Source organism: Orycteropus afer, unplaced genomic scaffold, assembly GCF_000298275.1.
Source record: "Orycteropus afer afer isolate SDZICR_OR568_19922 unplaced genomic scaffold, OryAfe1.0 scaffold00092, whole genome shotgun sequence".
Lineage (NCBI taxonomy): Eukaryota > Metazoa > Chordata > Mammalia > Tubulidentata > Orycteropodidae > Orycteropus > Orycteropus afer.
In genome coordinates this window covers 9,393,951-9,409,035 of record NW_006921679.1, presented here as the reverse complement: position 1 = coordinate 9,409,035, position 15,085 = coordinate 9,393,951, and the positions used below count along the sequence as shown (strand labels likewise).

Genomic DNA, 15,085 nt, shown 5'->3' with positions numbered 1-15,085 from the left:
CTAGTTGCAGAGTGTTGTTACCATTTAGGGAGCCCTGATGATATGATTTCATAAGTTTTTTTTTTTTAATTTTCATATTCTGTGTGTGTGTGGTGTGGTGTGGAGTGGAACCTTGTTGGAACAATAGTTAAATACTAACCAAAAGGTTGGTGGTTGGAACCCACCCACTAGCTCCACGGGAGAAAGACTTATTGATTTGCTTCTGCAAAAGACCAGAGTCAAGAAAACCCTGTGGAAATCCTGATACCAAAGCCAGGCAAAGATACCACTGAAAAAGAAATTTGTTATTGCTCGTGAACACAGATGCAAAAATTCTCAACAAAATCCTAGCCAGTAGAATCCAACAGCACATCAAAAAATAATGCATTGTGACCAAGTGGGATTCATACTAGGTATGCAAGGATGGTTCAACATCAGAAAAACAATCAATGTCATCCACCACACACAAAAAACAAAGGAAAAGAACTACTTGATCATATCAATTGATGTAGAAAAGGCTTTCAACAAAATTCAGCACTCATACTTGAAAAAAACAATCAGCAAGATAGGATTAGGCAGGAAATTCCTTAATATAATTAAGGGCATATACATAAAACCAATGGCCAATATTATTCTCAATGGAGAGAATCTGAAACCATTCCACTTGCAAACAGGAACCAGACAAGGATGCCCTCTATCACCACTTCTAGTCAATATTGTACTGGAAGTCCTACCCAGGGAAGTAAGGCAGAAAAGGAAATAAAAGGCATCCAAATTGGCAAAGAAGAAGAAAAACTATCTCTATTTGCAGATGGTATGATTCTATGCATAGAAAGGCTCAGACATTCAACAAGAAAATGACTGGAACTAACAGAAGGACTCAGCAAAATGGCAGGGTATAAAATCAACATACAAAAATGAGCTGAATTCTTCTACATTAACAAAGAGAACTGTGAAAATGAAATCAGGAAAACAATACCATTTACAATAGACACATAAAAGATGAAGTACTGAGGAACAAATCTAACCAGAGATTTTAAAAAACAAACAAATGCTGCCATCGAGTCAATTTGACTCATAGCGACCCCTCCTTGGGTTTCTGAGGCAGTGTCTCTATGGAAGTAGATTGCCCAATCTTCCTTCTAAGGAGTGGTTGGTGGGTTTGAACCACCAGTCTTCTAGTTAGCAATCAAATGCCTTAGGCACTATGCCACCAGTGCCCCCAGAGATACAAACCCATACAAAGGAAACTATAAAACACTACTACAAGAAACCAAAAGAGACCCACATAAATGGGAGAATATACCATGCTCATGGGTGGGGAGACTTAACATTGTGGAAATATCAATATTAACCAAAGAGACCTACAGATGCAATGCAATCCTGATCTACATTCCATCGTCAGTCTTTAAAGACACGGAAAAACTAATCAATTCTATATGAAAAGGAAAGAGACTCCAGTTAAGCAAAAACACTACTAAAGAAGAACAAAGTAGGAGGCCTCACCTCCTCAGTCTCAGAAGCCTCTATGTATTCATGGCCATCAAAACAGCCTGGTCTTGGTACGTTGACAGACACTTAGACCAAAGGAACAGAATCGAGAACCCAGAAGTAATTCCATCTACTTATGGACAGCTATTCTTTGACAAACGTCCAAGATCCATTAAATGGGGAAGAAATAGTTTCTTTAACAAATGAGGCTGGCAAAATTAGATATCCATTTGCAGAAAAATGAAATACAACCCGTATCTCACACCATACACAAAAACTAACTCATGATAGATGAAAGACCTAAATGTAAAACCCAGAACTATAAAATCATCAAAGAATAAATAAGGTCAAATTTAGGGGCCCTAATACATGGTATAAATACACTATCAAACACAACTAAAAGTGCACAAAGAGCAGAGCACAAAGTAGGTGACTGGGACCTCCTAAAAATGAAACACTTATGTGCATTAAAAGACTTCCCCAAATAAGTAAAAAGATAACCTATAGACTAGGAAGGGAGTTCTGGTAGCATAGTGCCTAAGGCACTTGACTGCTAACCAGAAGGCTGGCGGTTCAAACCCACCAGCCATTCCTCGGAAGGAAGATGGGCCAATCTACTTCCATAGAGATACTGCCTCAGAAACACAAGGAGGGGTCGCTATGAGTCGGGTCCTACTCAAGGGCACATAACAACAACAACAACATAGACTGGGAAAAAAATTTTGATGACGACATGTTGGGCAAGGGACTGATCTCTAAAATTTACAGCAAACTTCAACACCTCAACAGCAAAAAGGTATGAAACCTTGCCCAGTTGTGTGCCATCCTCACAATCTTTGCTATACCTGAGACCATCATTGCAGACATCATGTCCATCCATCTCGTTGAAGGTCTTCCTCTTTTGTGCTGACCTTCTCTTTTACCAAGCATGAAATCCTTCTCCAGGGAATGGTCCCTTTTGACAACATGACCAAAGTAGGTGAGATGTAGTCTGGTCATTCTCATTTCCAAGGAGCATTCTGGCTGCACTTCTTCCAGGACAGATTTGTTCATTCTTCTGGCAGTCCATGATATTTTCAGTATTCTTCCCCAATACCGTAATTCAAAGGCATCAAGTCTTCTTCAGTCTTCCTTATTCATTGTGCAGCTTTCACATGTATGAGGTGATTGAAAACACCATGGCTTGGGTTAGGCACACCTTAGTCTTCAAAGTGACACCCATGGTTCTTAACCCTTTAAAGAGGTCATTTGCTGCAGATTGGCCCAGTGCGATATGACATTTAATTTCTTGACTGCTGCTTCCATGGGTGATGATTGTGGATCCAAGTGAAATGAAATCTTTGACTACTTCAGTCTTTTCTCTGTTTATTGTAGTGTTGCTTATTGGTCTGGTTGTAAGAATTTTTGTTTCCTTTATGTTGAAGTGAAATACATACTGAAGACTGTAGTCTTTGATCTTCATCAGTAAGTGCGTCAAGTCATCTCTACTTTCAGCAAGCAAGGTTGTATCATCTGTATATTTCAGGTTGTTAGTGAGTCTTCCTCCAATCCTGATGCATTCTTCTTAGTCATTAGAGAGGTAAATGAAAACAACAGTGAGATACCATCTGTGGTGGTTAAGTTTGTGTGTCAACTTGGCCGGGCCTGGTTGAGTGGCTGGGTAGCTGGTGGTAGTTATTCCCCATGATGAGACTGTCAATCAACTCTATGGTAGGACCTACCACAAGCAGCTGAGTAGCTGCTTTAGGGATGTGGTCTGCTTCCCGTATATAAGAAACAGCTTTGGTAACGGTCTCTAGCTTATGGCATGCTTGAACCCTGCATGTAGCCATGTCGTTCAGCAGCCTGCCATGCTCTGATGCCCTTGGGACTTTCAATGGACTTGAATTAATGGCCTGCCCTGTGGTTTGGTAACATCAGGACTGTGCCTTTTTACTTGTCAACCTTGGGCTTGTCAGCCTCAGCAGACAGTAGCTGTCTGAGAGAAGAAAAACCTATAGCTCCAGTGAGACGGGAGCAGGAGGCAGAGCTGAAGCCCAAGGTTGAGGTGCTTTCACCCAGCCCCTAAAGCCTGGCACTTTGAACTCAGACTTCCAACCTCCCGAACTGTAAGAGAATAAACTTCTGTTTGTTCAAGCATCCCACTTGTGGTATATTCTTGTCAGAGTGCCACTAGGTAACCAGAACACCATCTGATACCAGCATTAATAGCAAAGCTAAAAAATAAAAATGGAAAACAACAAATGTTGGAGAGGGTGTGGAGACACTGTAACCCTCATAAATTTCTGTAAAATGGTGAAACCACTGTGGAAAACAGTATGGTACATCCTTTAAAAGTTGGAAATAGAAATACCGTATGATCCAGCAATCCCATATAAGGTACAAATCCTAGAGAAATAAGAGCTATAATACAGATATATGCACACCTAAGTTCATAGCAGCATTATTCACAATAGTAAAAACATAGAAATAAGTGCTCATCAAAGGTTGAATGGATAAGCAAACTATGGTACATACACACCATGGAATACCATGCAACATTAAAGAAGAACCATGAATCTGCAAAACCATCTCAACATGGATGAACCTAGAGGGCGTTATGCTTAGTGAAATTAGTCCATCATGAAAGGACAAATAATGTATTAGACCACTACTGTAAAAGGCAAAAAAGGATTATCCACAGGAAGAAGTGTTCTTTGAAGGTGACCAGAGGTGGAAGGGCAAGAGCGAGTAAATCACCAACTAGAGGGTGAGCACATACTAATTTCTGTGAAGAGAAAGGTGACAGAGAATAAGGGGGAGGGCACCACAAAACTATAAAGGCAAAGGAAGACTCTGGGAGAAGCACAAGAATTAAAGGCAACAGAGGTGAACATGGCACATACCCAACCCTGCAGTAACGGCACTGACGGCACTCCATGCGTGGACGCATGGCCATGCGAGCCGAGCAGGAGTGGAAGGTGAATGGGCTCCACCTACCAATGTATGTAGGTGTGACAGGGTATTTCTAAATGTGCGCTGCAAAGGTATCCAGGCATACTGTACAGCATGAAGGGGCAAAGTTATGAAAACTTCTTAGCCATAACCAAACACCTTGAGGGGATGGTTGCTGGGTCTGGAGGCTCAGGACCATAGTCTCGGGGGACAGCAAGACCAATGGCATAACATAATCCACCAAGACCAATGTTCTACATTCTCCTTTAGTGAGTAGTGACTGGGGTCTTAAAAAGCCTCTGAGCAGGCTTCTAAGGTGCAACTCTCGGCCCCTCCCCATCCAGAGCAAAGAATAGTGAAGAAAACCAGAGAGTAATGGAACACATGAACTCCAGCCTCCCTGACTCTGAGACCAGAAAGAACTAGATGGTGCCCGGCTACCACTGCGGACTGCTCAGAAAGAGAGGTCCTGGACAGAGTGGGAGAAAAATGTGGAAGAAAATTCAAAATTACAAAAAAAAAAAAAAAGACCAAGTTTACTGGTCTGATAGAGACTAGTGTAACCCCTGAGACTATGGTCCTCACCCCCGTGGCTCAACTTTTAGCCAAACAAGAGACAGGCCTATACGGTGAACTGTAACACCAAGGAAGGATGCACTCCTTAGAACAACCAATCATATGAGATCAGAAAGGCAGCATTTGCCCAGGGGTAAAGCTCAGAAGGACCTCTGGTGGCGTAGTGCCTAAGGCACTTGACTGCTAACCAGAAGGCTGGCGGTTCAAACCTACCAGCCACTCCTCAGAAGGAAGGTTGGGCAATCTATTGCCTTGGAAACCCAAGGAGGGGTCGCTATGAGTTGGATCCAACTCGATGGCACATAACAACAACAACAACAAAGCTCAGCAGGCAGGAAGGGACGGGAAAGATGGACAAAGGGAAACAGTAAACACAGGGAGGGAGTGGGAAGAGAGCTGTGACATTGTGAGAATTATAATGAATGTCACAAAACAAAATGTGTATGAATTGTTGAACGGAAAACCAATGTGCTCTGCAAACTTTCACCCAAATCACAAGAAGATTTCTTAAAAAAACCTAAGAGACAGTTCTACTGTGTTACATGGGGTCACTATAAGTTAGCATTGACTGGACAGCCCCCAACAAGAAGACATTCACTCACTCACTCATTTATTTATGCCCGTCAAAATAGTGAAAGGTAAGAAAAATATTTAGATGTTTTAGTTGACTTGACCATAGTGGTTTCTTCTTTGAGGGGTGTGGGTTTGAACACTTAGAACCCTCCCCCAAAGTTCTCATTTGATCTTTGATTGCAATCTCAGCTTCCAGGACCATGGACTGTCTCTGTGGTTACTTTAAAACATGTATTACAGAAGCAGAGTATGGTTGGACGGCATGAACAGTGCGGTTGAGGAAGTAGTATGCGTTTTCTGGTGCCTGGGCAATGCAGAGAATGTGATTTGCATATATTACTGAGAACCCTCACCTAGACCTTGTAAGATGTATGTTGTTACTATTCCATGTTTTTCCACAGGAGAATAGAGAAGCTTAGAAATATGTAAGTTTCCCAAGTTACTCAGCTAGGGGCTGACTGAGTAAACAATAATAAAAAAAACAAAACAAAACCTACCACCATTGAGTCGATTCCGACTCATGGTGACCTCATTGGGTTTCCAAGGTGGTAAATCTTTATGGAAGTAGATTGCCCCATCTTCCTTCTGTGGAGGGGCTGGTGCTTTTGAACCGTCAACCTTCTGGTTAGCAGTCAAATGCCTTAGGCATCACACCACCAGAGCTCCTTATAATAATAATAATGCCTACCATTGCTTGAACTCTTCATATTGTCAGGTACTTTCTAGGCATTTTATACAAATGATCTTATTCAATCCTTCCAGTAACTCCAAGATAGGTTCTCCTATTATGCCCATTTTACGGATATAGAAATAGGTTGAGTATCTTGTCCAAAGTCACAAACCAGGACAGCTCAATTCCATGGGTGGAGCTCCAAAGACCCTGCACTTCCAAGTACACCACCATCAAGTCTGTCCTACCTGACATCTCTCTTGGTGTCAGATGGAGCAAGGCTGCAATCCGGAGCCTAGGATGTGGTCACTGGGCCATGCTGGGCCACTTATTACCCAACCTGAGCCTCTGCCATCAGTCTCTAGGTTAAAGGGCATGGAAGGTGCAAAGAGACAAAGCAGGTACAGCCCAGGCTGGCACTGACCTCAGCCTACTTCCTGCCATATTCATATTCTTCCCACAGGGAAAGAGGCGGAGAGAGGTAGCCTTGAAAAGCGATGCTATTCTGTTCCTTCCCTCTCTCTCCATTGAGAAAGTATGTGAGTATCTGTGGGCACATGGAGATCAACTGGAACTGAACGTGAACCTTCGTCAACATCTGTACTACAGAGACCCTGTCATTCCAATGGAAATTTCTTAACATTGCTTAAACCTTTCTTTTCTACCAGTTTTTTTCTTTCTAAACTCCCCAGGGAAGGAAGGAAGGAAGTGAGGGGCAGAGTAAAGAGATGAACTGTGAGTGTATGGTGCGGATGGTGGATGCTAAAAGAAGAGTTGGAGCCACCCAGAAGCACCAAGGAAAGGCCTGGCCATCTCCTTCCAAAAAACCAGCCATTGAGAACCTCATGGGGCACAGTTCTACCCTGACACACATGGGGCTGCCGGGGTCCAAGTCGACTGGAAGGTAACAAACATGCAGGTACATGCAGGGAGTGTGGGCTGGAGGAGGCGGCGGGATTCAGAGAGACAGACGCTTGGTCAGACTAATGACAAACAGGACTGGCCCGGAGAGGTGGCCTGCACAGACACCAGCAGGAAGGAGGCTGGACCCCAGTGACAAGCTCTCAGTGAGGCTGACGAGGAACGGCTAAAAGTGAGCCCACAAGTGCGCCTCCTGGGGTTCCATCACCCCATCTCTCTCTGCCTCCTCTTCTCTATACCCCCAAGTCCAGAAACCAGGCCCGCTGCAAAACACCCCTTTAAAGTGGGGAAAAATGCATCATTTGTCCTACTGATTGTTATGGTTTTAATTGTTGTTGTTTGGTGCTATCGAGTTGGCTCATAGCGACCCCGTGTGCAACAGAATGAAACACTGCCCAGTCCTGTGCCAGCCCCACAATCCCTGCTGTACCTGAGCCCATCGTTGCAGCCACAGTGTCAGTCCATCCCGTTGAGGGCCTTCCCCATTTTTGCTGACCCTCCACTTTACCAAGTATGACATCCTTCTCCAGGGAATGGTCCCTTCTGACCACATGACCACAGTATGACCAACTGACAGATGAGTGGTGGCATAGTTTGAATTAGCATGCTACTATTAAACAAAACAGTTCCTATTATTATCTGTGGGGTGAAATAATTTAAAAATAGTATCACTTCCACCTTAAAAAAAAAAAAAAAAAAGAAAAATCCTATAGGGAGGCTGACAGCAGGATCTTAAAAACATCAGGATTTTAATTTTAAGGATTTTGTCATTCAGGCATTTGATTGGGTCCCAGGGAACTACCTGCATTTAAGCTGTACTTGCCTCAAGCCAAATACACTAATCCCACTTCCAAATGTTCCTCTCGGGGTTGGCAGCTGTCTTCTTCCTTATTAGGACTACACACCCTTTAAGCGGCCCGCCTCCCCTGCCTGGGCTGGGGGCTCGCTGACCTGAATCAGTTCTTGGGGGTTACTTACGTGGGACACCTTGCTGGAGGGAACCAGCCCGGAAGAGAGTGGGAGGCGTTTTCCGGCTCAGTCTCTTTAACAAGCGATCGCGCTCATTCATCCTGCAAGGAAACCAAACACTGGTCAGTCCCCAGATCACAGGCATACAGCTCACTGTACTTGGCGAAGAACGTCGGGTGTAAAATAAAACAGACAGGCGGGCAGAAAGCTTCCCCACATCAAGCAGACTGTCCAGTTTCACAATCTGCACCATTATTTACAGTAGATGCTATCTTGACACATTGAGTGCACTCTCCTTGCTGCTAAAAGCCGCTCTGTTTCCAGTCAGCCTTGGCCCAACGCCTCTGAACTCAGCCTTCCTCTGAGCTCAAGTGCACTACAAGTGCCCTTTCATACCGGGTGCAGCCCCACCCGCCCCAGAACACTTGCCAGGTGGGATCTGTTTCTATGGGAAATGTTTTAAAAGCCTCAATCCCACATCCAGCCTGTCTTTCCCAAAGCCAATAAACCACACAAGGTCAAGAATCCTGCTGATACATCTCAGAACCCAGGTCCGGTGCTGTCCTCCTTTCTACCGAACCTGGTTCTGATTTTTGAACCAATGAAAACGTGGAACCAGTGAAAATCAAGTAAAGCTTTTTCTTCTAAAAGACAGGATCGGCAGCTCTCTCCACCTTCCCTGGAAGTGCTCCCTTCAAGGTGGTCACAGCTTGTGAAGAAATATGGAACTATACTGGAGGATCTATTTGGATCCACAATCAATGCCCCTGGAAGCAGCAGTCAAGATATCAGAAGATGTATTGCACTGGGCCAATCTGCTGCAAAACACCCCTTTAAAGTGTCAAAAAGCAAAGATGTCACTTGAGGACCAAGATGCACCTGACCCATACGATAGTGTTTCTATTCACTTCATATGTATGTGAAGACTAAGGTGTGCCATGGTATTTTCAATCGCCTCATATACACATGAGAGCTGGACAATGAATAAGGAAGACTGAAGAACAGCTGATGATTTTGCACTGTGGTGTTGGCGAAGAATACTGAAAACACCATGGACTGGCAGAAAAACAAACCAACCTGTCCTGGAAGAACTACAGCCAGAAGGTTCCTTAGAAGGGCAATGGCCAGATTCCGTCTCACCTGCCTTGGTCAGAAGGGACCAGTCCCTGGAGAAGGATGTCATGCTTGGTAATGTGGAGGGTCAGAGAAAAAAGGGAAGACCCTCAACGAGATGGATTGACATAGTGGCTGCAATGATGGGCTCAAACATAACAAGGATTGAGGATGGCACAGGCCTGGCCATTTTGTTCTGTTGTGCACAGGGTCGCTATATGTAGGAGCTGAGTCTTCAACACCTAACAACACACGCATGTGAAAGCCGGACAATGAAAAAGGAAGACAGAAGAAGAATTGGTGCATGTGAACTGTGGTGCTGGTGGAGGATGCTGAATGCACTGTGACTGCCAGAAGAATGAGCAAGTCCTTCTTAGAAGAAAGACAACCAGAATGTTCCTTAGAAGTGAAGATGGGTGACATTCTGACTTGCTGACTTTGGAGATGTCATCAGGAAAGAACAACTGGTAGAAAATGACATCATGGTTGGTAGAGTTGAGGGTCAAGGAAAATGAGGGACACTCTCCATGAGATGGATTGTAACAATAGCTGCAAGAATTGATGCAAACCTACTGTGTTAGACTGGGTTCTGTAGAGAAACAAAACCAGTAAAGCTTATAGACAGAGAGAGAAAGAGAAATTTATCTTAGGAAAATGGCTCACACACTTATAGAAGCTGGCAAGTCCAAAGTTCTTGGATCAAACGTCAAGCTGGAGGCTTTTCCCGACTCTCGCAGCTGCAGGGGCTGAGGAGCTCAAGGTTGGCAGGCAGTATACTGGCTGTTGACTCCAACGAATGACAAATCCAAGGTCTCCAGGCTGAATGGTGGATTGTTTGCTCATGGACAGTTGCAGGCAGCACAACAGAATCCCGATCCACAGAAGAATGTCTCTTTTCCCAGGTTGTCCATAAATATACTGGAAGCAGGCCACACCCCTAGGGAAACTCCCTTTCAATGGATTGGCTGCTCGAAACATATACATCTGATCCCATCATGGGAATAACCACATCACAACTGCTTAAACCACACAGAATTGTGGTCCAGCCAAGTTAACACACAGCTCCAACTATCACAGTCCACACTTTGTCAACTTGGCAGTTATACACATCTTCTTAACCATATATAATCTCTAAATAAGGACAATTATAAAATCATATTTGCACCTAACATAATACGCTAACACAGGTACAACTGAAACACATTAACCCTCTTCACATTTCATAGTTCATAACAGAAGGAAACAAAAATATTTGATGCACATATACAATGAAGAAATATAACAATCACAGTCCTCGTTTCTGCAGCGGGTCACGTGGTCGTAGCTGATATTGAGAACTGCCTTCTTCTACCACCCATTCTGTATTTCCCGTGTCCTCAGCAAGCACCTCAGCTGCTTGTGGTTCTTTGCCTGGTGGGGTGACCCAAACCTTCATTCCTGAAGGGTCTGGGCCGTTAGCAGTCATATCAGAATTGGGTTGCTGTAATTTTCCATTGACTTTAATCACAGGGCATGGTAGTACTAAGGGACGCCCTAAGGAATCTCCTGTATTCCAGACATACTCTACTTTACCTCCTTTATGTAATGTTGATCCAATTTCCCCTTGGTAATCAGGATCTGTCATACCAGATAGTACAGAAATGCCCTTCTTTGTCTGTTGATCCAGAGGCATGAGGAAGCCAAAATGGCCAGGTGGCATTCTTAATTTCCAGTTCAGTGCACACCTACCAACATCATGAAGATGGAACAGGACTGGGCACCATTTCCTTCTGGTACCCATGAGGTTACCATGAGTTGGAGCCAACTCAATAGCAACAACCACCAGCACAACATACTGGTGGAAAGCTGTTGCTCATTTCTACAAACTAAAAGGTGGTTGTTGTTGTTGTTGTTAGGTGTTGTCGAGTTGGCTCTGACTCATAGTGACCTTTTGTACAACAGAACAAAACATTGCCTGGTCCTGTATGATCCTCACAATCATGGCTACATCCGAGCCCATTGTTGCAGCCATTGTGTCGATACATCTTGTTGAAGGTTTTCCCCTTTTTCACTTCTTCAGGACCAGGTCCCTTCTGACACCATGACTAAAGTACATTTACAGCCTTGGAAACCCTTTTGGGGTTGCTATGAGTCAGAATTGACTCAATGGCAGTGTTTTTTTTTAACCAAAAGGTCATGCTTCAAAATTGCCCATGTGGGCCAGAGTGGGTTGATTTCTCACCATCGGGATGACACTTTGCTTGGCCAAAAAGAAGCTTCCGGTGTGGGAGTGTGTCAATGCACTCGGCTGCCATTTGCAGAAACGTCTGAGGGCTTGTGAAACCATGGGAGGAGCTGCCATTGCTTGTGGTCCAGAACCCCAAGTGTCTGAGGCCCCAGCCTGAGAGGGACGTCCTTGTGAGCCGAGTGTCCTTCACAGCTCCCCTAAGGAGCTTCTAAAGAGGCAGAGCTGGGGGCTGGCTGCTCTCAAAGGCTCCATGAACTGAAGTTTGTTTTGCACTTGAGTTTGCAGAAGAGTTCCTTTTCTGATTGTCTTGGTTGAAATGACAATGTTTAATTCATTACCAATTAAGGGTGAGCTTCAGCTAGCTAAGCTTAGCAAAATGGCTGATGAGGAAAAATGCTCCGTCTATCCCTCCACACCAGCTTCCTCTGCCCCCTCCTACCTTGTTCTTCCATGGGCCAAATTAATCTCACAGGGCCCTGCTGGGCAGCGGCTCCGACTACAGTGACATGCAGATAAATGACGCATGAGCCATGCAGGCTCAACTGTATCCCTGTGCGGCCGCCATCACCAGACCATTAGTGTTTTCTGTGCTGTCTGGTTTCAGGACGTGGGGAGTGCTCTCAAGGGCCTGTCCTTCTGGGCTCACACTTGCCCAGCAAGGGCCATGGTCCCTTTGTGCACAGAAGACACTTGTCAGGCCCTGTTCCAGGCCCTGTGTGCAGAGGGGGATCCTGAAGCTGCTAGACCCAGGGACCTTTGGGGCTAGGCTACAGCTTCCCCTGAGCCACCTTGCCTGTCAGGCTATGTGATCATACAAAGGGTAGGCAAAGCATTTTTCCCCCCAGAACCTAGCGGACAGGAGCAGGGTGCTATCCCTGGCATCTCCCACAGTGTAGACCCAGTAGTTCCTCCCAGTGGTAGGGCTTCATAAGGATGTTGAAGCATCACAGAAATGGGAGGGGTCTTCCGACTTCGCAGATCTCAGCATCTCACTCTGCAGGCAAGGAAATGGACCTCAGATGTCTCACACAACTAGGCATAGGTCATATCATGCTTCACTGGCAACAGTCTCCTCTGCCTTTTATGCCAGGCAGAAGTCACCCAGTTTCCTCATGGAATGACATTGCTTTTATTTCTCTGTTTTTCTTTTCTTTTCAAAATAATGAAATATTCCAAACACATACTAGAACCAAACAAATTCACTGCCATCCAGTTGATTTCGACTTGTTCTGGTTCCCTAGTGCCGCTCTGACAGGAACATACAAATGGGACGGCCTTAACAAACAGGACTTTATTCTTACAATTTGAAGGCTTTAAGTCCAAGTTCAAGTACCAGGCTCTAGAGGCTGGGTGAAAGCCCTTCACCCTTGGGGTCCAGCTCTGCCTCCTGCTCCTGGTCCACTGGACCTAGAGGCGTTTCTTCACTCAGACACCTGCTGGCTGCTGAGGCTGAGAAGCCCCAAGGTTGACAAGTAAAAAGGCACAGTCCCGATGTTACCAAACCACACAGCAGGCCATCAACTTAAGTCCATTGTGAGTCCCAAGGTCAGCAACACGACTACATGCAGGGTCCAAGCGTGCCATAGGCTAGAGACCATTCCCAAGGCTTCTCCTTATATACAGGAAGCAGACTACATCCCAAAGGTAGCTACTCAGCTGCTTGTGGTAGATGCCACCATGGAGTTGATTGCCAGTCTCATCATGGGGAATAACTACCACCAGCTGCCCAGCCACTCAACCAGGCCCAGCCAAGTTGACACACAAACATAACCACCACACAACTCCACTGGGTTTCTGAGGCTGTAAATCTATACGGAGTAGATTGCCCCATCTTCCTTCTGCAGAGCAGCTGGTGGGCTTGAACCACTGACCTTCTGGCCAAACACCTTATCCACTATACCACCAGAGCTCCTTAAACATATAGAAATGGTAAAAACAAACAAAACTAGTGAAACAAATATCCACCAACCCATTCAGCCTTAGCCAATGTTAAGCACCACTCTATGACCTCATGCCTTAGAAGAAGTCACTGTACACACAGACCAAGAGGCTGTCATTTGAACAGGGCAAGGGGATACTACATGGTTTAAAATCAGGAAAGGTGTGTGTCAGGGATGTATCCTTTTAGCATACTTATTCAATCTGTATGCTGAGTAAATAGTCAGAGAAGATGGACTATATGAAGCAGGAGGAGGTATCAGGATTGGAGGAAGACTCATTAACAACCTGGAATATGCAGATGACACAACCATGTTTGCTGAAAGTGAAGAGGACTTGAAGGCCTTACTGATGAAGATCAGAGATGACAGTCTTCAGTATGGATTATTCCTCAACGTAAAAAATATAAAGTTCCTCACAACTGGACCCATAAGCAACATCATGATAAACGGAGAAAAGATTCACGTTGTCATGGATTCACTTTACTTTGATCCACAATCAATGCCCATGGAAGCAGCAGTCAAGGAATCAAGTGATGTACTGTATTGAGCAAATCTGCTGCAAAAACCCTTTCCAAAGTGTTAAAGAAAAAGATGTCACTTTGAGCACTAAGGTGTGCCTGACCCAAGCCATGGTATGTTCAATAGCCTCATATGCATGTGAAAGCTGGACAATGAATCAAGAAGACCACAGAAGAATTAATGCATTTGGGCTGTGGTGTTCACAGAAGATTATTGAATATACCATGGACTGGCAGAAGAACGAACTAATCTGTCTTAGAAGAAGTATAGCTGCAATGCTCCTTAGAAGCAAGGATAGAGCCACTTCATCTCATGTACTGTGAACATGTTATCAGGCGGGACCAATCCCTGGAGAAGGACATCATGCTTGGCAAAGCAGTGGGTCAGTGCAAAGGGGCAGATCCTCAAAAGAGATGGACTGACCCAGTGCTACAATGATGGGCTCAAGCAAAGCAACAATTGTGCGGATGGCACACAACTGGGCAGTGTTTCGTTCTGTTGTGCACGAGGTCACTATCAGTCAGAACCAACTCAATGGCACCTAACAACAACAACAACAACAACAACAACTCTGTCCCATACTTCTGTTCCCCATGAGGTGAGGAGTCCATGGGCCAAGGAGACCTGCCCACCTAGAGCTCATACCTGAAGTTATTTGGGATTCTTAAAGTCCCTGCTCAGCAACCTCAACACTGCACCCAAGGCTAACCCAACTTTGTCCCTGGATCTGTCCCCCTGAAAGTATGAGGCAACGTAGATAATCCTAGGCTGAGGGTAGCCAAGGGACGGATGGCTCTTCATATGAGATGTGGACAGAGCCTGGATGTGTGTACTGGGATGTCTTCACATTTGCATGCAAATACCCTCAACATGGAGAACAGAGCTGGGGGTGGGAAGAGAAGGAAATGGCAGGGGAGCTAACTGTATCCCATGTCACCAAGGTGTGGCTTAGCCCTCCAAAGAAGCTGTGAGTCAAAAAGCATTCCAGTGTTCATGAAGGTGCATTAATCAAGGTATATAATGATCTGTTTTCTTGATTTATATATATATTTTTTATAATTTTCAACTATCTAGGCAGTTTGAAAAGGAATGGCATGGCATTCATCATCACAAAGGATGTTTCAAGATCTGTCCTGAAGTACAATGCTGTCAGTGATAGGATAATATCCATAC

At 44.8% G+C, this 15,085-nt stretch overlaps 1 protein-coding gene across 1 annotated transcript in view; it reads right to left on the bottom strand.

Moving 5' to 3' along the window:
- Nucleotides 1–15,085, bottom strand: part of LOC103198374 (phospholipid-transporting ATPase IB) — an 826,205-nt gene that overhangs the window by 6,846 nt on the left and 804,274 nt on the right. The window contains exon 31 of the mRNA XM_042781171.1: nt 8,123–8,214. Coding sequence (XP_042637105.1) covers nt 8,123–8,214 — 92 coding nt within the window. The remainder of the gene's footprint in view (nt 1–8,122; nt 8,215–15,085) is intronic.